Source organism: Rhipicephalus microplus, chromosome 3 (assembly GCF_043290135.1).
Source record: "Rhipicephalus microplus isolate Deutch F79 chromosome 3, USDA_Rmic, whole genome shotgun sequence".
Lineage (NCBI taxonomy): Eukaryota > Metazoa > Arthropoda > Arachnida > Ixodida > Ixodidae > Rhipicephalus > Rhipicephalus microplus.
The window spans coordinates 5,369,363-5,393,075 of record NC_134702.1 but is presented as its reverse complement, the minus strand read 5'-3'; the positions used below and the strand labels follow the sequence as shown (position 1 = coordinate 5,393,075).

General features: G+C 41.5%; 1 protein-coding gene across 4 annotated transcripts in view; it reads left to right on the top strand.

Annotated features, from left to right (window-relative positions):
• Positions 1–23,713, top strand: part of PhKgamma (phosphorylase kinase gamma) — a 42,769-nt gene that overhangs the window by 7,466 nt on the left and 11,590 nt on the right. For all 4 annotated transcript variants that reach the window (XM_037433761.2, XM_037433768.2, XM_037433765.2 and 1 more), the window contains exons 4-10: positions 1,745–1,799; positions 6,647–6,712; positions 14,080–14,152; positions 16,371–16,461; positions 18,027–18,117; positions 18,256–18,285; positions 21,368–21,491. In XM_037433761.2, coding sequence (XP_037289658.1) covers positions 1,745–1,799; positions 6,647–6,712; positions 14,080–14,152; positions 16,371–16,461; positions 18,027–18,117; positions 18,256–18,285; positions 21,368–21,491 — 530 coding nt within the window. The remainder of the gene's footprint in view (positions 1–1,744; positions 1,800–6,646; positions 6,713–14,079; positions 14,153–16,370; positions 16,462–18,026; positions 18,118–18,255; positions 18,286–21,367; positions 21,492–23,713) is intronic.

The following is a 23,713-nucleotide window of genomic DNA, read 5'->3' as shown; positions in this document are numbered from 1 at the left end:
CACTCCCTGATTGAAGTGAGGAGTTAGTTGCAGTGACACGATTGATAGATAAGGGGCTAAGCCCGAGATGGGAGCCGTCCAACATCTTAGACATAGCTCAGAGGCATACTTACCCTGGCACAGGCAACAGAGGTCATGGGCAGAAGGCAAAGCTGCGCTATCTAGCTGTGGTATAACCTGGCAACTGTTCGCTGGAAAAGGCAACAGTGTGTCGGCTTACGCCACAGGAGTGAAGAAAAGAGACGCCTGAATGACAATCGACTCCAGCAGGGAACGTGAGCCTTCGCTTGACGTACCACCGTCAAGCGGCGTTTTTATTTTCTTCCTTTTGCGGTCGCACGCTCCCCATTTCGCGCGCCGTCGAAACGAGAGCGCTACAAGTAGTCACTCAGCTCTTGATAGTAGCAATAGTAGCAAGAGCTGATGAGCGAGTTCAGCATGAACAAAGTCCTTGATCTGTCAGGGCAGTGACTCAAGGTTTGGAGTGGGATTCCTAGGACTTAAACCAATCCTCACTGTTGTTCTCACTGGGCTCTCACTGATGCTGGGTACTAGCACATGCCAGTAGTGAAGCCGGGTTGGATGTCGGGTGGCTTGACAGACTGCTATGTTTGTGAAATCCGAAGACTGCTTTCTAAAATAACCCTGGCTTTAAGGACATTATGCCTGATGAAGTTCGAGCAGTGTGTTTTAATGCTGCCGTTTATATCAGCAAAAAACGAACCCAGATCCTCGTGTTATCCCTAGTTTTCCTGATCTTTTAGCACGCACTATGTTCACTGTTCACCTTTTCAGGCAGAGAGCCAAGTTTGCATCAAGCCTACATAGCGGGGGCCGCACGGTGAATCAGTGGGGAGGGGGGGATTTCGCTGGCAAGTAGAAAAAAAGTTTTACGAATTAACATAATGTACAAATTTGGAATAAAATTATGTTTATTTCCGGCATGCCCGTCTCAAGGTTGCGATTTACAATCATATGTTGCAAGCGAAATCCTTATCAGATGTCAAAACTGCCACGTAGGCCAAGTTCTCATGTCATGCCGAAAGGCGCATGACACTGCTCTGCAAGCTGCATGCGGCTGCAGCTTGCCAATCCCTGATGTTGGCAATTTCAGGGCGGGGAGCAGCCTCCACTGAATTGTGCAAGTGTTGACGTCCTTCTTTTTTGTGAGCTGTTTTTAACAATGTGCCAGCTGGCCCCTAAATGTGTGCTACCAAAATATGACAAGCAATGGGCTAAGAGCAATTCTACCTGTAACAGAAAAAGCAAGGGACTCTTTAACAAATTTTTGCAGTCCCACAAGTGTGTTCTTTGTAATAAACATATCTCTTATAACAAATAAACTTTCAAACTTCAAAGAACTCGACTGGCACTGGCAATATTGCAGCAAACACAATCTACAGCTCATGCGTCACTTTGGGCTGGCAATGTGGCTGCAGCTATAGGCATTCCTATTCAATGCAGTATATTGTCGCAGGAAAAATGCTGAGGATAACAATTAAAGCTCTGAGCAGAGCGCGCTTGAACTGCGGCAGCATTGTGCATTTTGTTGTTAAATATATGCTCTGTGTATAGATTTTTCCTCGTAACAATGTTATAAAGCTGGTATATTTTGGGGTCATAATTTCCATGTTTACACAAGTGTAAGAGGATTATTTAACCATATTTACAGAATATTTTATGTGCAAACATCTTTTACAGTGATTAGCTGAATTCCTGTCCATATGTCCTCCTTTTTTTGCAGTTGAGCTGCATGATGTGTTTGAATCCACAACATTCATTTTCTTGGTGTTGGAGCTGTAAGTACGTTTTTTTTTTCTCCCAGAATCAATTGCTTCTTGATAGCACTTTAGCATACAGAACTTAAATTTGCTGGGATAGACAGCATGTGACATGAACTCGCATCAGCAATTCACCTGGTCCCCACTTGGTGTAGATCATCATCATCATCAGCCTGGCTACGTCCACTGCAGGACAAAGGCCTCTCCCATGTTTCGCCAGTTAACCCAGTCATGTGCTTGCTGCTGCCAGTTTATACCCACAAACTTCTATCTGCCCACCTAACCTTCTGTCTCCCCCTAACCCGCTTGCCTTCTTTGCGAATCCAGTTAGTTACCCTTAATGACCAGCGATTATCCTGTCTACGCGCTACATGCTTGGCCCATGTTCATTTCTTCTTCTTGATTTTAGCTATGATATCCTTAACCCCCGTTTGTTCCCTAATCCACTCTGCTCTCTTCTTGTCTCTTAAGGTTACACCTACCATTTTTCTTTCCATTGCTCACTGCGTCGTCCTCAATTTAAGCTGAACCCTCTTTGTAAGTCTCCAGGTTTCTGCTCCGTAGCTAAGTACCGGCAAAATACAGCTGTTATATACCTTCCTCTTGAAGGATAGTGGCAATCTACCTGTCATAATTTGAGAGTGCTTGCCAAATGTGCTCCACCCAATTCTTATTCTTCTAGTTACTTCAGTCTCGTGGTTAGGCTCTGCGGTTATTACCTGCCCTAAGTAGACATAGGCTTTTACAACTTGGAAGTGCACTATTACCTATCTCGAAGCGCTGCTGTTTTCCGAGGTTGTTGCACATTACTTTCGTTTTCTGCAGATTAATTTTAAGACCCACCTTTCTGCTCTCCTTGTCTAACTCCGTAATCATGAGTTGCAATTCGTCCCCTGAGTTACTCAGCAATGCAATGTCATCGGCGAAGTGCAGGTTACTAAGATACTCTCCATTAACTCTTATCCCTAACTGTTCCCATTTTAGGTTTCTGAAAACCTCCTGTAAGCACGCGGTAAATAGCCTTCGAGAAATTGTGTCCCCCTGCCTTACACCATTCTTGATTGATATTCTGTTGCTTTCTTTATGAAGCACTATGGTAGCAGTTGATCCCGTGTAGATTCCTTCCAGGATGTTTATATATGCTTTATCGACACCCTGATTCCGCAGTGTCTGCATGACGGCTGATATTTCTACTGAATCAAACGCCTTCTCGTAATCTATGAAGGCTATGTATAGTGGTTAGTTATATTCTGAGCATTTCTCTATTACCTGATTGATAGTATGAATGTGGTCGATTGTTGAGTAGCCTGTTCAAAATCCTGCTTGTTCCTTTGGTTGATTGAATTCTAATGTTTTCTTTACTCCGTTAGCAATTACCTTTGTAAATAGCTTGTATACTACAGAGAGCAAGCTGATCGGCCTGTAATTCAAGTCCTTGTCATCGCCTTTCTTATGTATTAAGATGATGTTAGCGTTCTTCCAAGACTCTGGCACTCTTCCGGTCAGGAGACACCTCGTAAACAGGGTGGCTAGTTTTTCTAGCACAATCTGTCCTCCATCTTTCAGCAGATCTGATGTTACCTGATCCTCACCAGCAGCTTTGCCTCTTTGCATGCTCTCCAAAGCTTTTCTGACTTCTTCTATCATTACTTGTGGGGTGTCATCTGGGTTTCTGCTAGTTCTTAAAGTCGTGGTTGTCCCAGCTACTGTACAGATCCCTGTAGAACTCCTCCGCTATTTTAACTATCTTATCCATATTGGTAGTTATTTTGCCTTCTTTGTCCCTTAGTGCATACATCCGATTTTCGCCTATCCCAAGTTTCCTCTTCACTGCTTTGACACTTCCTCTGTTTTTCAGAGCATGTTCAATTCTCTCCATGTTATACCTTCTTAAATCAGACACCTTACGCGTATTAATCAACTTCGAAAGCTCTGCCAGTTCTATTTTGTCTGTTGTACTTGAGACTTTCATGATTTCAAGCTTCTTAATGAGATTCTTCGTTTCCTGGGAAAGCTTGCCAGTGTCCTGTCTAACTACCCTGCCTCCAACTTCCACTGCACACTCCATAATGATACTCGTAAGATTATCATTCATTGTATCTACGCTAAGGTTGGTGTAGATCATGGACCGATAATGCTGAATAGTTTTTCATGTCGTGATATGGCTGGGGAAGGCTGCAGCTTTTTGGACAAACTCGCAGTGTCTGGCAACCAATACACTTCCTATCTGCTCAAGGACAGTTGCATGGTTGTCAACATCTGTACACGTGCTGGCACATGGTTCAGTTAATTTACAGGGGCAATCACTTTCATCTGCATTTATTTGCATATGTATTTATGCGTGGCACATGTATAACTGATTACACATTTCACCCAGAGAATAGGTTGTCCACGACTGTACTCGCCTTTATAATTGTGCTGTGAATGTCACTTGCATATGCATGCTATGTCACCTAACTTGCTGGTGTGAAGTTCGCCCAATGAAAGAACTGGGACAAAGTGTGTGCATGTATGTTCATATGCCTATTAATAGAGTTTGTGCTGGTTCACTAGTTTGCGACGGCAATGGTTAGGCAAGAGAAGGGGAGCAACTGAGACCACGCGGTCGATACCAACTTTTTCTTGTATAAATTTAATGGAGAATAAAAAAAAAATTTCGATCTTCCATTTTGATACCTGCATTTTTCACCGACCCAGCCACATAGCAGTGTAGGCTGTAATCGTGCCGCATTGACTATGGTGATGGGGCTCATCAGTGCACTACTGTCGCAAGATCAAGGGGGTAGCCGTAATGTGATTATGTGATGCAGTCATAATAGTGAGGGGCCTGTCATGATAGCAACACAACAACGCTGACACTATAAAACAGTAACTATAGTGATAGGGCCTCTTAGTGTAGATACCATCAGCGTAGCAATATCTTAAAAATGAGGGGGCTGTTACTGTAAATTTGTAGTCACTTTGGACCCTATCACCATGCGGCTTTAGAAGCATAGTGGTTCGGCGCACTGTTCAAAGAGTGATAGTGCTGCAGATCGTCAGATCGAATCCCCCAACTCCTTCCCCCTCGGAAATGCATTGACATTGGCGTTACTTGCTGGAGTCATAATTTTTCTTTTCAAAAGAAAGTTATGTTGCTGCCTGTGGTGGCTGTTAGACAGTCCTACTGTCTGGATTGCAAAGTGCTGTGGGCAATGATGCGTCATGCTGCGCTGCCCTGGTTGTAATCGCTCTGAACAAGTGAACTTTTATTTCACTTTTCAATATTGTTTGTTTCAAGTAATTATTTTAAATGATAGTCCTGTTGTAGATTCACAGCGGAGCAATGGGAAGAGCCGCTGGTCAGTGAAAACCTGACAATCAGCTGAGTCGAGCTGACATGACCGGACTTGTAGAATAATGGCAGCCGCAGTGGAGCCCTAGCTGGTCTGAGCTCTTTAGCAATGCTACAAAATAATAAGTTTCCAACATCATCACCATCAAAAGTGCGCAGGCACAGTAGTAAATATACGGTGGTAAATAACAGCGATGTCAATTTAGCCACTTTCACTATGGGCTGTGGCATTGTAATGCTGTAGGCACTGTTACTAAAGTGATTGGAACAGTTTGTAGGGTTTTTGTTCTCATGAAAAATGACGCTACACGCTCAAAAATCACCCGTCACAGCCATTGTATCATCCAATGGCTAATTTGAGAATAGTGTGCTTGGTCGTTACTGGAGCAGCTGCAGGAGGTTGCGACCTGCCCAAGTACACACGCTATCGTACTGAAAAGTCACGTAATGAAGGGTAAAAAAACACAAGCTCATGAGGCACGCATGACGTGTTTTCTTTCCCCATGTCATTCCTCCCTGCTTAGCTTCCTGCGCTTTCTTAGGGACGGGAGAGGAGAGAATGCAGTTTCAACGTGCGACAAAGTTTTGTAACTCCGCTCGTATTGGAAAGATTCCGAAAATTTTTGCATCATTGAATTCATGAGCCATTGGGCTCCTTTAGTAAGTCCATTGCATGTTCACTTGAAAAAGTGTTGCAGAGCCCCTTTAAAGGAGCCGATTTGATCTCTTGAAGTCTGTGCATGTGTGTGATTTCAAGCAAAGTAGTCTCGAAATCAGACTCGCATGCGTATTGTTATTTTGGGGCTTATTGAGACATACTGTCTAGCTACACAGCCCTCAGAATTGGAGCACATGTTCATCTGCACTAGGTTTTACGTTTGGAATGAGCACACATGTTCTGTTGATTAGGGTACTTTCAGCGCGATTCTAACTGAAGTCACAAACCGATAATGCCCTGTGCACCTCCTATTGTGACTCGAAATCCAAATGGTAGGGCCGTCTAACAAGGGACACATCTACTTGACTTTCTTTTAAAAAAAAAAAAAAGATTACGACATTTTCATAGCAGTAAGGTCAATATTGACGCACTACCCTGAAAAAAAAAAAAGACAAGGTGACAAAGCAGCGATTGATCTGACAATTTGCAGCACTACCGCTACTTGAACAGCGCGCCGAACCACTATGGCACCAAAACCACTCGATGGCAACGTCTAAATGAGTGCAAATTTACACCAACGTGCCCCCTCACCGTAGTTACTGATTTACAGTGACTGGGCTCATCACTACAGTTGCATCACTATTAGAACGGGCCCCGTAACTGTTACGATTTCATTGCGCTGACAAGCCCCCTCACTGCTACATCGTACTCAGTGCCTAATTGTACACTGTACCAGGCTTTCTCCAATAAACGCACAATGTATTGTTGGTGCATTTCTCTCTCTTTGGCATGAAGTGGCCATAGCAGGCCATTGTAGTTGTGTTCCAGATGGTGCAACCTCACATTGCTGAACTTGTTGTTTACCTGCCCTAGATGCCGGCATGGGGAACTGTTCGACTACCTTACTAGTGTTGTTGCTCTTTCGGAGAAGAAGACCAAGTAAGTCCATCTTGGCTGCTATTTCTGCAGTTACATATCGCTATTAAAGCTTTACTTGTGTTGAAGTTTCATTCACTTATGGTGCTCAACTGCGGATCAAAGGGATCAAATCTCGTGCACCCGTCTTCAATGGAGGCAAAAGGCTAGAGGTCGGTGTGCTCAAATATAGGTGCACGTCTAAGAACCCTGGGTCCCTCTGTTAAGGCATCTCTCTCCACTTCGGTTTTGATAATCGAATGGCGGTTTTGGGAAGTATGCCCCACAAATTATTATTGCATTTTCATTTGCTAATGCCGAAAGAGTTTCACATGTTGCACATGGGTTTAGAAAATGCCCCAAGCATCTGAATGAGCCTGGCTGGGCAAACTGTTGAGTGCTTTACTGCTGTGAAAACACAAGGTGGCACAGCTGGAATCATGCCTATTAGCTGGTATATTTCCAGAAGTGTTTGCAAGATCCAATAGGCTAGTGTTAGTTTTTTGTGTAAATTTGTGAGCTGCAAAGAGAGTCATTTTGAGATTTTTAGACAATCATCTGATATTGTAGGAGATTTTTCTTTTAAACATGAAACTGCGTGGAAAGGTGAATACTGAGCATGTTGTAATATTCTAGCGCTTTCAATATTCGAATAAATATTACTGTATTCAAATTCACTTTGACATGAACTTAATTAATTAGAAATTTTGAGGTACTAATCGAAATGAATAAACAGACATATAACAAGTGTTCCAAGAGATGGGTCCAATAACCTTACATATATATACAACAGCAAAATGCAGTATTTGCTCTCCGTCTTCACAAGATGGTTGAAGACATCACTTGGGACAGTATTTAAGAAAGTTACATTAATTGACCTTTTAATTAACTATAAGAGTAAAGCAGTTAAGTCAAATGAGAGAATGTAGGTTTTTCATTTGAAAAACGATTTCGTTGTGCGGCTGTGTGGGCTTCGCTGGTAATAACAGCATGCATGATTTACATATGTTGACGAACGAGGAAAAACTGCACCTCTGTAACCATTGTCTTGAACAGTGATGCCATTCTAAACATCTACTTAATTCGTTCATCGCTGCTTCGGTATCATTGTTGAATTTGCCTGAATTTCATTATGCACAATAACTGATAAGGGCTCTCTTTTTTTAAATCTCAAAGCTGTGATGGATTTTTCGCATGAAGAATTTCAGTTCTTTCATTTGACTCTACATAATCCCACTAACTAAAAATTTAATTAATTGAACTTTCTTGCTCATTGTCCAAGATGATGTCTTTAACCATCTTAAGATGAAAGCCACTACAGAAAAAGCAATTGTGAAAATAAAGAGGAAATATTGCATTTTTCTGATTTTTTTAGGATGTTGGAACTTGTGTAAACTGCATGTAACAAGCTATAAAGGCGGTTTCACTTCACTGGAGGAGTGCTATGCCACAACCCTATTTTAAGGTTAAACGAACATATTACCTTCACGTTGATTAATATTTTATATTGCGATAACAATTATATGGACAGTCTCAGCTGGTTTTGCTATCATTGTCGTCGCTGCTATCATTCACGTATATATATATATATATATATATATATATATATATATATATATATATATATATATATATATATATATACGGGGAAGGATGCGCTAGCCTCCTCTTTCTGCAGAGCGAACATCGCCTTTCCAGCTGGGGGCCGGGGTCATCTGCGCACGTGCTTATCTCGTGAGCGAAAAGGGGGAGAGGGGGCTTGTGGTTGCCACGTTATTGCAGCAACGATCAGTGTGCGATTTGTGTCCCCACAGCTGGCGGGACGTTCTACACGCTGCGCTCTCAGCACGAAAAAACAGTGCCAAAAGTATACCTGAAGCGATCGTGTTCTCTTACACCAGCGTTTTGTAGAGTTATGTTGGATCCGATCTAAATGAGTTGACTGCCAGCCTCACTTCATATAACATAGCGATTTGTCGCTATCACATTCATTGCTTCACATTTTAGTGAAACTGATTTTGTGCAATCATCCCTGTCACAGTCACAAACTGCACTTTACAACATGCGCACAAGTATACATAGCCACCGAGAAAGCTTCTTGAGACACAGCTAGGTATCGGGCGGCTATGCACGTCTTGCATGTTCTGTACCGTTTGTCATAAGTTACTTAAGACTGATACGCAGAGAAAGAATCTGAAACATGTGGTACCGTATAAAACCGCATGCGTGCCACCACGTAATTATCTTTACTGTTCTCACCGTCTCATGTATTTATGGACAGAGACAAACCAATACCACAGTCGCCTTGACGCCCGTGCTCGCATGACTTACCTATCGTTCGCATTTTACCTCGCCTGCCTACGTCAGCGAGTGCATTTGCACGCATTTCAAAATTTCAGGCTGCAAGAAACCAAAGTGTATGTATATTCACACACACATATACGTAAGAGAGCTTGCACAGCCGCTCCTGTTGCGTGTGTTCAGCTGCCCCTCATCAACATGATACAATTACCGCCAAGTGCTTTGCCATCCTACAGTCACCGCACACATTGGCAATTTGCAGCATGAACACATGCTCGATGCCCGCACACACCGTCAATATCTCGCACGATTATGTCGTCTGCGAAGTACCTCTACTGTGCTTCACGGAAGCGTGGATAGACACTGCCGGGATGCAAGTGCATCAGCCTCGCAAAACCGCCGAGCTGCTGGAGTCACCATTTACAAATGCTTCGACGGGATAACGCTTTTACTGCGCAGCGTTCCATACCAACTCAACTTGCTGCCCCATCACTTGTGGTGGTGCATGTGCTGTCAGAACATCTCACGGCTTCATTGTCGCAGCAGTCTACATCTCGCTGGGGACCTCGCGGAACGACATCATTAAATTCTTGCTCCACAATTTCAGTGCGGTGTGCCAAGAGCATGTGCTGGTGATCGTCACAGGAGCGTGAATGTACTTCAATGCGAAAATGAGTGGCTTGTGGCGTTTTCATCAGTGCTGAACTTGGAATTTACCTTCTGTCTGACGTCACACAGCCAACTACACACAACACAACGTGTCTAAATATGGTGTTCGGAAAGAGTGTTGCGACACGAGTGCACTGCGCGTCATTGCCAAGATACTTCAGTGACTACAAGGTGGTTGTCGCTGTCATCGAGTGAACTGTGTTTCATTTATATTCACCAGTGTTTCTATCGAATACTATATTTGCTGCCTTTAATTAATACATGTCATTAAATACTTAATTTATCTTGCTATGTGAGTCTTGCATTACTATCATTACGAGCACATCTGAGAGAGGACCCCACCACATATAGATGCGCTCTACACATAACGAATTGCCGCCAGTGGCGACACACAACATATAACCCTTAGTACCAGCATACGCTGCCCACGGCAGGTGCTTCTCATCAACGCCGTACTATGCAAGAGCCTTGCTGTGGTCATCTACTGTGGCCACGGTGCAGGAAACTTGGTTACTTAGCAAGCGCACGTTTACTACATTTAATATTGCTCCTAAAAATGCTAGCCTTGCTTTGTAAAGCATTCGAATATGTTGCTATCGCAATCATTGCTTTGCCCTTTTGGCGAAACTGTTACTTTTTTTCTTTTAGTTTAAAAGCTTGTTGTACTGACTTATATGTCCCAAGTGCAGTAAACTTTAAAAGGGTCCTGCAACACTTTTTCAAGTAGCCATGGAATCGATTCAACAAACGAGCTTATTGCCATTCGTGGTATAACTGCAATTGTGCCATTTTGCTACAATTTAATGTCCCTGTGCCTAACTGCACATGCTCAAGTACAGCTGGTGCCAACTGCATCAAAGTTAATTAGTCCACCCGTTTACACAGCATCAAACCATTTAAGGCCCAAAAATATTCTTGGTCGCAGCATACACTTTTTCGTTCCGTTCCGATTCTACACTGTTCTCCCCCTCCAACGCCCAAGGAGACCTTAAAAAAAAAAATGAAAAGAGAGATAGAGAACCATCGGCACTATTTTTCACCTAACCAATCGGTTGCCACCTGTCATATGGCATGTCTTCATGGGTGGCCATAGTTATTGCCCAACTGGGTGAGTTGCACGATGACTCATAACCAGGAATCGCTTCCCGATAGCATATTAAGGTAAAGAAATCGGTGAACACAGGTTGTTACTGAAGTCAGCATTTGGACAGGCAAACTTGTCTTCTTCAAAATGACTTGAAGAAGACTCCACATTATACCTGGATTGATCACAGACTCCGGCTTGGTAACATCATTTTGTATCAGTTTTATTTTTTGCAACGCTTTTTTCTGAATATTTCGAAAATCAGACGTGCTCAACCCAAAGTCCTTGGCAGTGAAAGGAAAGTGCCATTCAGTGCTCATGCTTTTAAAAGTTACTGAATACAATGAAACTGATCAATATTGAGTTGTGGTATCTATACAGGCAATTTAAAAAATCTATGTTGGTGTTTGCAACGAGTTTTCTTTTCCTTCTTTCTCTGATAGACTGCTGGTTTTCCGGGTAGGATTTAGTTCTTTTTGGAATGATTTTATGGCGCCTATCATTTGGGAGATGATTCACGCCTATCATTTGTAGCAACCGTATGTCCCTGCCCTTGATGGTTCAACACATATCTTGTGCAGTGCAGTCAAACCAGAGTGTTACACTCTTTTGTGCTAAAATCAATGGCTGCTCGTGTTGCTTTTGTCTTCCTGTTTATATTGCAGCCTATTGTTTATATTGCAGCCAGTGTGCACACAAATAGGAATATTCACCGAAAATTTTTGTGTGTTCTGCGCCAAGTAATACTAACTTCCGTTTTGTCTGCTCCAAAACCTGCTGCAGAACACAGTTCCTCTTGCTCCCAATCTGCTCCAAAACAGACTTCTTCCCGCTCGAAAAATTGCTCCAAATCCTAACCTGGCTGGATCAACACTGTTATTGCCTCACCAATTATTGCCTCACCAGTGCGAGTGGAGTTGCGAAGATTTGTCGCACGCATGCAATTGCATTCTCTCTTCTGTCATACCGACGAAGGCACTGGAAGCTAAGCAGGGAGGGATGACGCAGCTGGGAAGGAAAAGCATCACGCGTGCCTTGGAATCTTGAGCACTTTTTTTTTTCCAAATGGGGCTTCTCAGCGTTATCATGCTCACATGCGTGGACAAGTCACGGCGTCCCGCGGCAGCCACAGTAACAACCGAGCGCGCCATGCTCAAATTGGCCAATGGCTGATACAATGACTGTGACAAGAGATTTTTGAGCTTGTAGCTTCATTCGTCGAGAAAAGAGAAAACAATTTTTAAGAGACTTTAAGAATTTCTTGTCAATTCCAGGCCGCATGCTGCTCTACAATATTTGGCTTACATATTCTCGAGAGCCTCGACTCCCAATCGGCATCATTTTCTGACCATGTTTAAAAAGTGTTGCAGGGCCCCTTTAAAACGTCACCTATTTTACCGGTTATCAGTTGCATTCTTCCAAAGGTCAATTTCTGCTACTATTCAAAATTGATGCCACTTTTCTCCCTTTGAAACAAAAAGAATTACATTTGCACATGCCTTCTGTCACTTAAAAAAAAAAAAAAACGTACTGGTTGCTTGGGTAATAACAAATATGTTCACTTTTCTTTCATCGAATCACTATTTGGTGCGAACCTAAAATTTACTTTTTCATACATGCCATCAATTTGTATTGAAATGGCTTTTAGCAAATATGTGTATGCAATCAAATCCTGGGACAACATAATTGATGTAAACATTTTTGGAAACATTGCAGTGCACACACACGGAAGGCGAGAAAACAAAAAGGCGCGATTTTTCTGTCCACTGTGTGCGCGCCGAAATGTTTACAGGAATGTCCTGAAACCAACTCGCTCAATTTTGCCATACAATTATAATTGATGAGATTTGGAAAAAAAGTGCCCTCTTGACTTTTCAAATGCAAGCCACACAATTTTGTAAAATTGAATAAATTGAACTTGTGCTTTATTGCCAGCAAGTGCTCAATGGCATCAGACTTTTGTTTGGCCGCAACAACCTGGTCCATTCAGGCAGCCCTTTTAGCAGTGTGAGCACAAAGCAATAGAACTTTGCTGTGGCCCCGCCACAGTGGCCTAGTGGCTAAGGTACTCGGCTGCTGACCCGCAGGTCGTGGGATCAAATCCCGGCTGTGGCGGCTGCATTTACGATGGAGGCGGAAATGTTGTAGGCCCATGTACTCAGATTTGGGTGCACGTTAAAGAACCCCAGGTGGTCAAAATTTCCGGAGCCCTCCACTACCGCGTCTCTCATAATCATATGGTAGTTTTGGGACATTAAACCCCACAAATCAATCATTAGAACATTGCTGTGCTATGGCCGAGCGAAATCAAGTGGTGGAGTCAGTACTGCATCTGTGCAGATTGTTTAGGCACACAGGTCTCTAGCAATAAGTATTCACCAACTACAATTGTGTTCATAGCAATGAGCAGAAGGTTCATATAGAATTTATGTGTGCAACATCAAAACGTGGTGGCAGCTGTTGAAAATATAGAGAGCTATTTAACAGTATCCCACCCACGAACATGTAATGTGCACACTGCATCGTGGTGTGTAAACAATCTCTTGCCAACTAGCTCCTAGTAGAGAAAAAAAATGCAGATTGTACGCTTGATAGTGCTAAGCATGTGCAACATCAAGTGCTTGTGATCCCTTGCAATATTGTCAGGCTGCCATCTTCAATTTTGCAACATTCCTAAGTGAAAGTTTCTTACAAATCTTGGTTTAATGAAGAAATCTAAGTTGAAAATACAATACTTTAAGGAAATCTGTTTATTGTAAGGACATTTTTTTTCTTTTCATTTTTCAATTGAATGGAAAATTTATATTACTGGCAAAGTGACCATTTTATATCAGCGTTGTACTTCCTTTTATAAACTGATATTAACTTTATGATTAATAGATACAGCAAGAGAAGAGTGCTCTAAATGTGACTGTTATATTGTAGTTATTCTGAGCTGTGGTTTTAATTATATGTGTTTTTCATCTACTTTGAATAAGCACAGCTCCTTGTGGGTTGTGTGGTTTTAAGTAGGGCTCTACAAATACTGAAATTTTCAAATATATTTCTTAAGAGTATTGTCTATTTACTTTAATAGATTGAACTATTGCTCACGAAGATAGAGTTAACAGTTTCATTCGCTAAAGATCAAGTTATAGTGCTTCCAACTGAACCTAATTCTCTTGAGCTGTCAAAAAGATTGATGGCTCTTACTTTTCAATAATAGTCAAAGTGTGAATGCACTGGTATCATTCTCATGCAGTCTTTACTATAATGCTGTGCAGTTCTTCCTCAAAGGGACTTCATGCTGGGTGAGAAAAAATGTTTTGTGGTACACGTTACTGCTTTTTCTATGTAGGAGCATCATGAAGCAACTTTTTGAAGCTGTTGAGTTCATACATTCAAAGGGCATTGTTCATCGAGACCTAAAAGTGAGTTTCATTTGCTGTGTAGGTGTTACGTACAGCACTTTATGGGTGTACTTTTGTAATACTTGACACCATACCCAAGCAATCCTCCTTGCATTAGGCCTCAGGCGATTTTAATAGAAAAGTCTTTTGTGTTGAGCATACTTTCCTGTGACCAGAGAAGAAGCGTTCACTTGCCATGACGGTCTGTCTAGTGCTTATAGCGCACAACTGCTGACCTGAAGGCTGGGTTCACGTGGGTCCTTGAAATCCTTGAAAACCCTCCAATTAGAAAAATTCGTTTTCAAGGCCTTGAAAGAGCTGGAATTTTCACACATCTTTAAATCATCATTGTTGCACATCTTTGAATAATCATTGTCGCAATCATTGAATTGCTTTGTAACTACTGTTTGTATTTCTTGTATTTCATTGCACTTGTATTCAATATTTTCCCTGTAGCTCAGCTTACTACTGTTAAAAAACAGACCCCTGCAACTGCCCTTCATTGGGCTCTAGGGTCCTGCCAGTATATTAATAATAAAAAATTCTATGTATTTTACACAATGCACAGCGCATAATTTATGATGCCGTATATGTAGCAGGTGGCATATATAATGTTCCCATTACAAAAAAATAAAGATCAGTAGCTTCTGCACGGAACCAACATCGTGCATTTCTCAAAACTCAGAAAAGGCTGGTTCAGGAGAACAAGAACAAGAAATGTTGCATTGAGGAAGAGATCGAAATGCTTTCAAAAAAGAAAAAGAAACTAGAAGCCGCTGTAAGAAATTGAACAGCTACAGGCAGAGACAATTAGCGACTTGATGTGCATCAAACAGCCTTAGGAACACTGCCAAGACCAAACGGGAGCAGATCGTGGATATTGATATGAAAACAAGGTGTTGTGTAATAACTATTCCTTAATTTTTCCAATCTCAATACAAGTTTGCCCCTCGTGTCCTACTGCAAGTGATTACCTATGCAACTTTAAGAAACTATGATTGAAAGTTGGGTAGAAAAAAAATGTCACTGGAGCCATTTTTGTGACGTCTGCTCCAGTGATGTTACCCCTTTTCGATGAACTCTAGTCATCTTAAGCATTTATCCTCCCCTGAAGATGTGTTTATTGGGTTTCGGACGGACAATGTGGTCCTTGAAAATTCGCTCACAGCCTTAAAAGTCCTTGAAAACCCTTGAATTTTCGTCATGTAAATGAGCACGAACCCTGTGAAGGTCACGGGATCGAGTTCTGGCCGCTGCGGCCGCATTTTTGATGGAGGCGAAATTGCTCGTGGCCCATGTACTTAGATTAGGTGCCCATCAAAGAACCTAGTCGAAATTTCTCCAGCCTTCCACCACGGTATCTCTCATAATCATATTGTGGTTTGGGTACGTCAAACCCCATAAATTATTATATCATTATTATTATGGATGTGCAAATATTCATAATTTTGAATATTTTTCTAATGGTGTGCACTATTCGATTTGATTCGCATTGGATTCTTACTATTTGAACTTCCAAAGACTAGTAGTGTCAATGCCCTCCACCACGGTATCTCTCATAATCATATTGTGGTTTTGGTACGTCAAACCCCATAAATTATTATATCATTATTATGGATGTGCAAATATTCAAAATTTTGAATATTTTTATAATGGTGTGCACTATTCGATTTGATTCGCATTGGATTCTTACTATTTGAACTTCCAAAGACTAGTAGTGTCAACGTCCGAATAAAAGGGACCCCTTCAGAGTTTAGTATATTTCATCTTGTCACACACTCACACTGAGGTAAAGCTATATTTCAAGCTCTGCTGAAATCGAATTTTCCAAAGACAAAAATTTTGTCGATGACCAATGGAAAGTAGCCTCTTCAGATTTCTAATATGCTTCACCTCACCACTATTTGACAGCTCTAATTATTAATTGCCTAAGGTTCAAACATGCGAGTAATGCCACTCTGGGATACTTTGACATCGTGTCGATGGCACACACTTTCTCTGAAACTTTCCTTCTGAGAAAACTGTATAATTTCCTTTGCAGAAAAATTATACAAATGGGTGAATTACAATTTTTCTTCACAAACTTTTGTTCACCATGCAGGCTTCCAAATAACAGATTGGCATATTTAGTGCAGTGTTTATTGTAAAAATTATTGCCATATTTGATAATGCATTCATTTTACATTTTCTCCTATTTTTTTTTCTTGCACTGATGCTGAAACTTTTTTTTTTCTTGTAGCCAGAAAACATCCTTCTAGATGATGATTTGAATGTCAAGGTCACTGACTTTGGCTTTGCCACCCAGCTGGCAGAGGGTGAAACTTTAACAGGTATGCATTGAGTGCCAACTCATGAAATGAACTTTCATGCACACAGCTTAATGTAATCAAACACTGCATTTGCACCAGTGTGTTTGCGTGAATGTGTTTGAAGTGTTGAGAATGTACAGTCGTGATTAAATTACCTAGTGCACATTGGCACATTAGTCACTTTAAAAAGTGCTGTGAAAAACACTAAAAGAACAAGTCCATTGCATTGAAAATAAAGCCTTACTGAAGTAGATTTGACATATATTTTGCATGCAGTAGCAGCATGCTCGTGCAGATACCAGTGTTGTTCTAGCTTATATTATTAGAGGCATTCTTAAGAGCTCGCAGGGACTACCTTGTGGTGGGAGCACCCGGGAATGTTCTGTGTCATACCATAGTGTCATTGCTTGGAAATAAGTCGAGCTGTGAGTGTAAGGTGAAGCACAGGTTTAATGTAACAGCTTCAAAGGGTGTCGGAATGGCTCACACCGTATTGGCTGAAGAGTGACTGAAGAGTGTGCACACACAGAGGCTAGTTACAAGCCAAAGTCTCGAATGATATACAGGGTGTCTCAATTATCACGTAGCGTGATACAAAAAAAGAACTGTGTTACGCGAAGCAAACCTAGTGCATATCTTGCCAGTACACTTTAGTAATTACCACTAATTTTTTGTTCATGACAATTAATTAGCCATAACTTTATTTGCAACTCAAAAACTACTTACATAATTATTGATAACTCAATAAGGCAGATGTGTGCATGTTGAAATGACGTACGACTGTGCTACTTTCAACAACGTACTAAATGCATGCTTCTTTTTTCCTGTTGGTAACGAAAGTTCACGAAATCTGAAATGTGACGCGTGGCTTGACGACTGCTCGCATTAGAAAGCAGCGCCCTTAAGCAGACTCACTTTGAGCTTGCCTGTATCAATGAAAGAAATGTAGAATAAAGAAAAAAAAACTGATCGCACTATCTGCCTCTTACACAGCCATGCTGTAATCAGAACAGTGCTCTGATGGTATTATCAATGAGCACAGTTGGCTGTTTGATATTGGTAATGATAGTGACGTATGATAGTGACGTATGATAGTGACGGAATGAAAGTGACGGAACGCTCTCTCTGGCAACAGCAAAAAGGTAAAGCGGTTGCTTGCAGTAAGCTTATTTGAGGGCGCCGTTTTCTTTTGTGGCTGCACAGTCACGTGTTATTTTTCATATTTCGCAAACTTTCTTTATTAACAAGAAAAGATGAACACACAATTAGTAAGTTGTTGAAAGTAGCCCAGATAGATGTATCAAAATGTGCACATCTGCTCCATTAACATTTGGATAATTGGGCTAATATTTTCGGAGCAATAAATATAATTTTGACTAATTAATTAGTTATAAAAAATAATCAGTAGTGTATACTACAGTATACTGGAAATAATATGCAATAGGTTTAGTACATGTATTGCCGAACCTCTTTTTAAAAATCGTGCTGCACGATAACTGGGACATCATGTATATAACATTGCCATTTCACTAAAAAATGTAAGGCAAACTGCAATTAAGTAAAATGTGCATCTGTTGATTCTGCAGAGCTCTGTGGTACGCCTGGTTACCTGGCACCTGAGCTGCTGAAGGCATCTATGTATGAAAGCTCAGAGGGTTATGACAAGCAGGTTGACATGTATGTATTGAAGCACATTGCTAATACTCTTTCATCGTGGTTTGTCATGTCGTCCTCACATTCATAATTATTGAGAGTCTGCATAATGACTGTTCCCGCACAGCAAACGGGTCTTATGTGCAGTTTTTCTATTTTCAGTTGGGCTTGTGGAGTCATCATGTATACGCTGTAAGTATTGATCTCTGGTGGCAAACTTTGTTACTATTGCAGTCTAATTGTAGTCATGAAATGTAACAATTGAGAACCTTCTTGTATAAAAAATATAATGAATTTGGTGTTTAAAAGAGTATTACAGAATTTGAATTCATTTTGATTCCAATTTAAATTATTAAAGACTTCGAAGTATTCGAAATGAACGAATAGATGTCCGCTTGCATTTTTTTGTAAAGGTGGTTTCACTGCAGTGTAGGAGTGCTAAGCCACGAAAGCACGTATAAATTCGCACTACCACAAAGTTTCACTTAAAGGCTAAATGAACATATTATCCTCGCGTCGATTCAGCATTTTTATTTATCACTTGCTTTCAACCGAAAATCAAATCCTGCTACTGTTCAAAGTTGTTTCCACTTCCTTTAAACTAAAGAAAATGGCATTTGCACAGGCCTTCCTTGAACATTTGAAATGTACTGTGCAGGTCATGACAAATACGCCCACTTTTCTTTATATATACTATATTCGAATTAGATTTGAAACTATTCGGTGAAAATCACTATTCGCACAAAGCTTAGTGTTGTGAATTGGCATCTTCAATTCATGCCTCCTGTTGTCAAATATGAATATATATGATGCCAACCGGTTGAAGTGGTGCAGCGACAGATCGGCACTTTGCAGAAACATTGTGAATTACTGCAGCTCTTCCCCAACAGAGCAAAGCTTCTTGAGTGCTGGAGATTTGGTACATGTTTACTACCTGCAATGTTGCCCTGTTTCAATGGAGCCCTGCAATTAGAGCATGGTCAGAAAGTGCTTCCAATCGGTAGTAGAGGCTCCCGATAACACTCAAGCCAAATATTCGAGCACAGCATCTGGCCAGGAATTCACAATAAATTATCAAAGTCAGCTAAAAATTACTTTCTCCTCTCTCTACAAATGCCATAAGATGCTCAAAAATCACTCATAGAAAGCCATCTATCAGCCATTGGCTGATTTGAACATGGTGTGCTCGGTCGTTGCAGGGATCGCCGCAAGAAGCCATGACTTGTACACGCGTGGGTGCGCGATAACATTGAACAAACCGCGTATGAGAAAAAAAAAAGAAAAGAAAACCGTACTCAAGGTTGCAAGGCATGTGCGACGTATTATTTTTTGTCCCTGCTTCGCTTCCCTGCTCCTCTTCCTGCTTCGCTTCCAGCGCTTTCGTCAGGACGAGAGAAGAGAAAATGCAATTGCAGCATGCGAGAAATCTAACTGCACTCGCACTGGTGGGATTCTCAAAACTTTTGCGGCAATGAATTCATAAGCCAATAAGCTCTTCCAGGGAATTCATTCCATAGTTACTTGAAAAAGTGTTTCAGGGCCTCGAAATTTAACAGATATCATAACAGATATCATATCTGTGCGTTTGGCGGTTCATTTGCGTGAATACATTGCTTACCTGCGGTGTGAGGTGCTTTACGCAAGTAATGGAGCGGCACTGGCGGCAATCGCAAGTCTATGCATAATCGGAAGTTTTACATCAACGATGATGGCCTTCGATATTAAAAAAATAGCACTGGCCATTGTGGGCTGTACTATTAATGTGTGGCTACGCGCGTCGTGAGGCATTATCACCTAGCCAATTAAAACACTTGTACTTGTGCGCTCATGTTGCTAAAAATTTGATTTTTCAGGCTCCTAGGTTGACATATTGAATTCCGCTAAAGCAAGGTTCGTCCGCTCCGAAATTGAAATTTTGCTGCTCTAGAAACTGCTCTCGATTCAGTCTCAGCTGTCTCACCCCTGTCAAATGTAAAGGCTTTGTGATGCAGGCTTTCGCCTTTTTCACCAAGAGGCAGACTTGCAAGCTTGGTACGCTATTAACTATAGTTGTCGCGGCTGTTCACCTGACTGCAGACCCGCAACTTGGTTTTACGCATGCTGCCCTTTGTTGAGCTTGTAAGCGCGATCTCTTTTTGAGCCCGATCTGGTATTATCTAGGGCAAGCTTATCGAGGCGTCATGCTAAGCTGCTAACCCGCAGGCTAGGCGTAACGAGCGCTGACCGCACAACCTCCATAAACAGCAGACGCAGATGAGGGGTTCGGTGCCAAGTCACCAAAACAAAAAGTGTTGCAGTGGTTACATTCTGAAATAGCATGATCTATGGGAACCGCTTTTCGATTCTGGAAGCAACGACTCGCATTGTCAACAACAACCCAGGCGCGCATGTAAAACACTCGAGCAATTCGCTGTCACCAATGCATAGGACACTGCGCCTGGGAAATCAAAAGCATACGGATATCCGGTCGCCATAGCTCAGGGAAATTAGGCGCAATAACCAGGTGCTCCGAGAACTTAGTTGGAAACTTTGCACTAGAGCACTTTTAGTCCGCGAGCGTTCGACTTTACAAACATTGGAAAATTTGAATTCCCACACCAGTCACACGACTCGATTCTCGAAATGGCATGGGCTGTCTGTTCGTCACATGTGCAGTCTTTGCAAAATGATGAGCACATTTGCTTCTCTGTCGACTTACTGTAATGAATGGTAGCCTGACCAGCCCTGCACAAGCGCGCACGTTTTTCTTAATTTACACGTACTTACAGCCACCGTAGCATGGTGTCTGCACGTGAAAACACGTGCATGCTAACTTGAGCGCTGAGATTTTAAGCAATTAGTTTCGTTTACGAAGCATGAATTCATCTTGTTTGGCGCAACTTTTGTGCAAAGTAGTGGGAATGTAGCAGTATTGGTATTTTGGAGCAATTGGCACTGGTGTAATCGGCACAGTTAAAAGCAGAAGACTAAACACATGTGTTGGATTTGAAGGTGTAATATCTTTATGTGTAATTGTGATTGAAGCAATAATTCGACCTTGTTTGACTGGTGCTCATCTTGCTATGTTCACTGTATATATGTCATCTTTTAGTCAGTTAACTTCAGTTGAGGGTCTGGGAAAAAAAAAAGTGCACGCGTTTTGTTTGCTCTAATCCAGTTACTTAGCGCAGTTAAACCATTCTAAGATAACGTTACACCTCTTAACCCTACTTGGTGCTTCATTCAGCGAAATGGCTGAAAATACAAAGCTAGTAATTATTTTCTGCACTTCCAGGCTGGTGGGCTTTCCACCATTCTGGCACAGGAAGCAGATGGTGATGCTTCGCAACATTATGGAAGGAAAATACGAGTTTTGTAGCCCCGAGTGGGATGACATCACTGAAGCCCCTAAAGACTTGGTGAGAAAGATCTTTTCTTTTTTCTAGAGTTCCGTAAATAGAAATATTTTAGGTGCAGAGTAAATTCATATAATAAAATGTGAGTGTGAATTGAACTGAATACTTTTCTGATATTTCTCGAATATTTTTCTAATACTTCGCAGCATAGGCAAGCTGACTGCACCAACAATACTGGTCTCAAGCAATTTCTTTTTTCTTGAGGCACCTCATGCGGTCACCATGTGTTGGAACATAACCACGGAACAAAAACTCTGTATTATAAAGTCGAAGTCTAGATTGCAAAAATTTGTGACATCATCATGACGTAACAAATTCTGGTGAGCCATCGTCCCACTTAGCGTCACATGATGCCATTGTAGTGCCCTCCTTTGGGCGGCGAACAAAATCGGGGAGCAGGCCACCTCCAGGCTACCTCCCTCGTCATACATCAACTGAGAAGGAAAAGTAGATGACTTCTGCCTTCGAGTCATCATAGGTCAATGCACGAGGGACTCTGTTAGCAAAAAAAAAAAAACTGCCATGCTTCCTTAAGAGCACGAAATGCTTTTCAGGCAACATTAGCATTCTACACTAATGTGCTATTAAAAGGTTGCCTACTAAGTAAGCTCTGATGCTTACATGCTGCTTTAAGGAGGCAAGTTGGTAAATCACTAGTTTTCATGATCTGAATATACTGTTCAAAATGTGTAAGATTTCTAAATGAGGTTCACTTAAGTATATTTTTTATATACTGAATGATTTTGTTTGAGTTCTGTATGTGTGGGTCCTGGCTGTATACATTTGCTGAGCAACACTTACGATGCCGTACATCAGTACCTATTGTTGCACGTTGTTGTACTCGTTTGTAAAGCCTGATTATTGAGCATTTGATCAATGGAAGTCCAAAGTACAGTCACTAGACAGGACACTGGCAAACTATCCGAAGAGACGAAAAATCTTATTAAAAGATGACAAACCACGAAGACCTCAAATGCAACAGACAAAAAAGAGCTCGTGGAGATTTCCAAGGTAATCAATAGGCGTAAAATAGCCGACATCAAAAGGTATAACATGGAATCAGGTAGGCTGTAAAAAGCAGCAGAAGTCTGGAAGGTAAACTTGCACGTAGGCAAAAAGCAGATGTATGCATTAAGGAACAAGGAAAGTAATGTGATAACCAATATGTATAGGATAGTCGAGGGGGCGGAAGAGCTCTACATAGAGCTGTACAGAAGCCAAAACAACTAGTATGCTACCGTAATAAGCGATAATAGCCCAGAGGAATCAGACATCCTACCAGTAACGACAGGGGAAGTAATGAAAGCTGCAGAAGGAATGCAAGGAGGCAAAGCTGCTGGTGAAAATAAGGTAACAACGGTCCTCCTGAATGATGACGGAGAAATTGTGATAAAAAAACTGGCCACCTTAGATACGAAGTGTCTCTTGACGGGAGGAACACCAACATCATCTTAATCCACAAGAACGGAGATGTCATGGACTTTAAAAATTACAGGCCACTCAGGTTACAGCCCATTCTTTACAAACTATTTGCAAAAATAATAGCTAACAAAATTAGGGTGACATTGGAGTTCAATCAACCAAAAGACCAAGCAGGATTTCGTACAGGCTACTCCACAATAGACCATATTCATACTATCAACTAGGTAATACAGAAATGCGCGGAATACAACCAACCCCTATACATAGCCTTCATAAATTACGAGAAGGAATTTGGTTTAGTTGAGACATTAGCAGTGCAGGCACTACGGAATGAAGGCATTGTCGAACCCTACGTAAACATACTGGAAGAAATCTACAGCGTATCCACAGAAGCCATAGTTCTCCATAAAGAAAGTGACAGAATGCCAATAAAAAAGGGTGTAAGGCAGGGGGACACGGATCTTTCCAATGCTATTCACAGCCTGTTTACAGGAGGTTTTTCAGGACCCTAGATTGAGAGGAGTTAGGGATAAATTGCAAAAGGATCAAAATGTGGGCCAGTTGGTAATTCATTTTCTTCGTTCAGCGAACTGGGAGCGCAGAGAAAAAACACAAAGGACGAAGCGAGGAACCACACAACACGAGCGCTCAACTATCAACTGATTTATTTTCCACATCGGAAGAACATATATAAACACAAAAGCGCATGTCAAAAAGATTATGACGACATCAAGGGCAGCATGCGAAGCGTGTAATCAAGGCACATGTCTAAGGGTTATCTAGGTAACTGAATTCACAGTCAA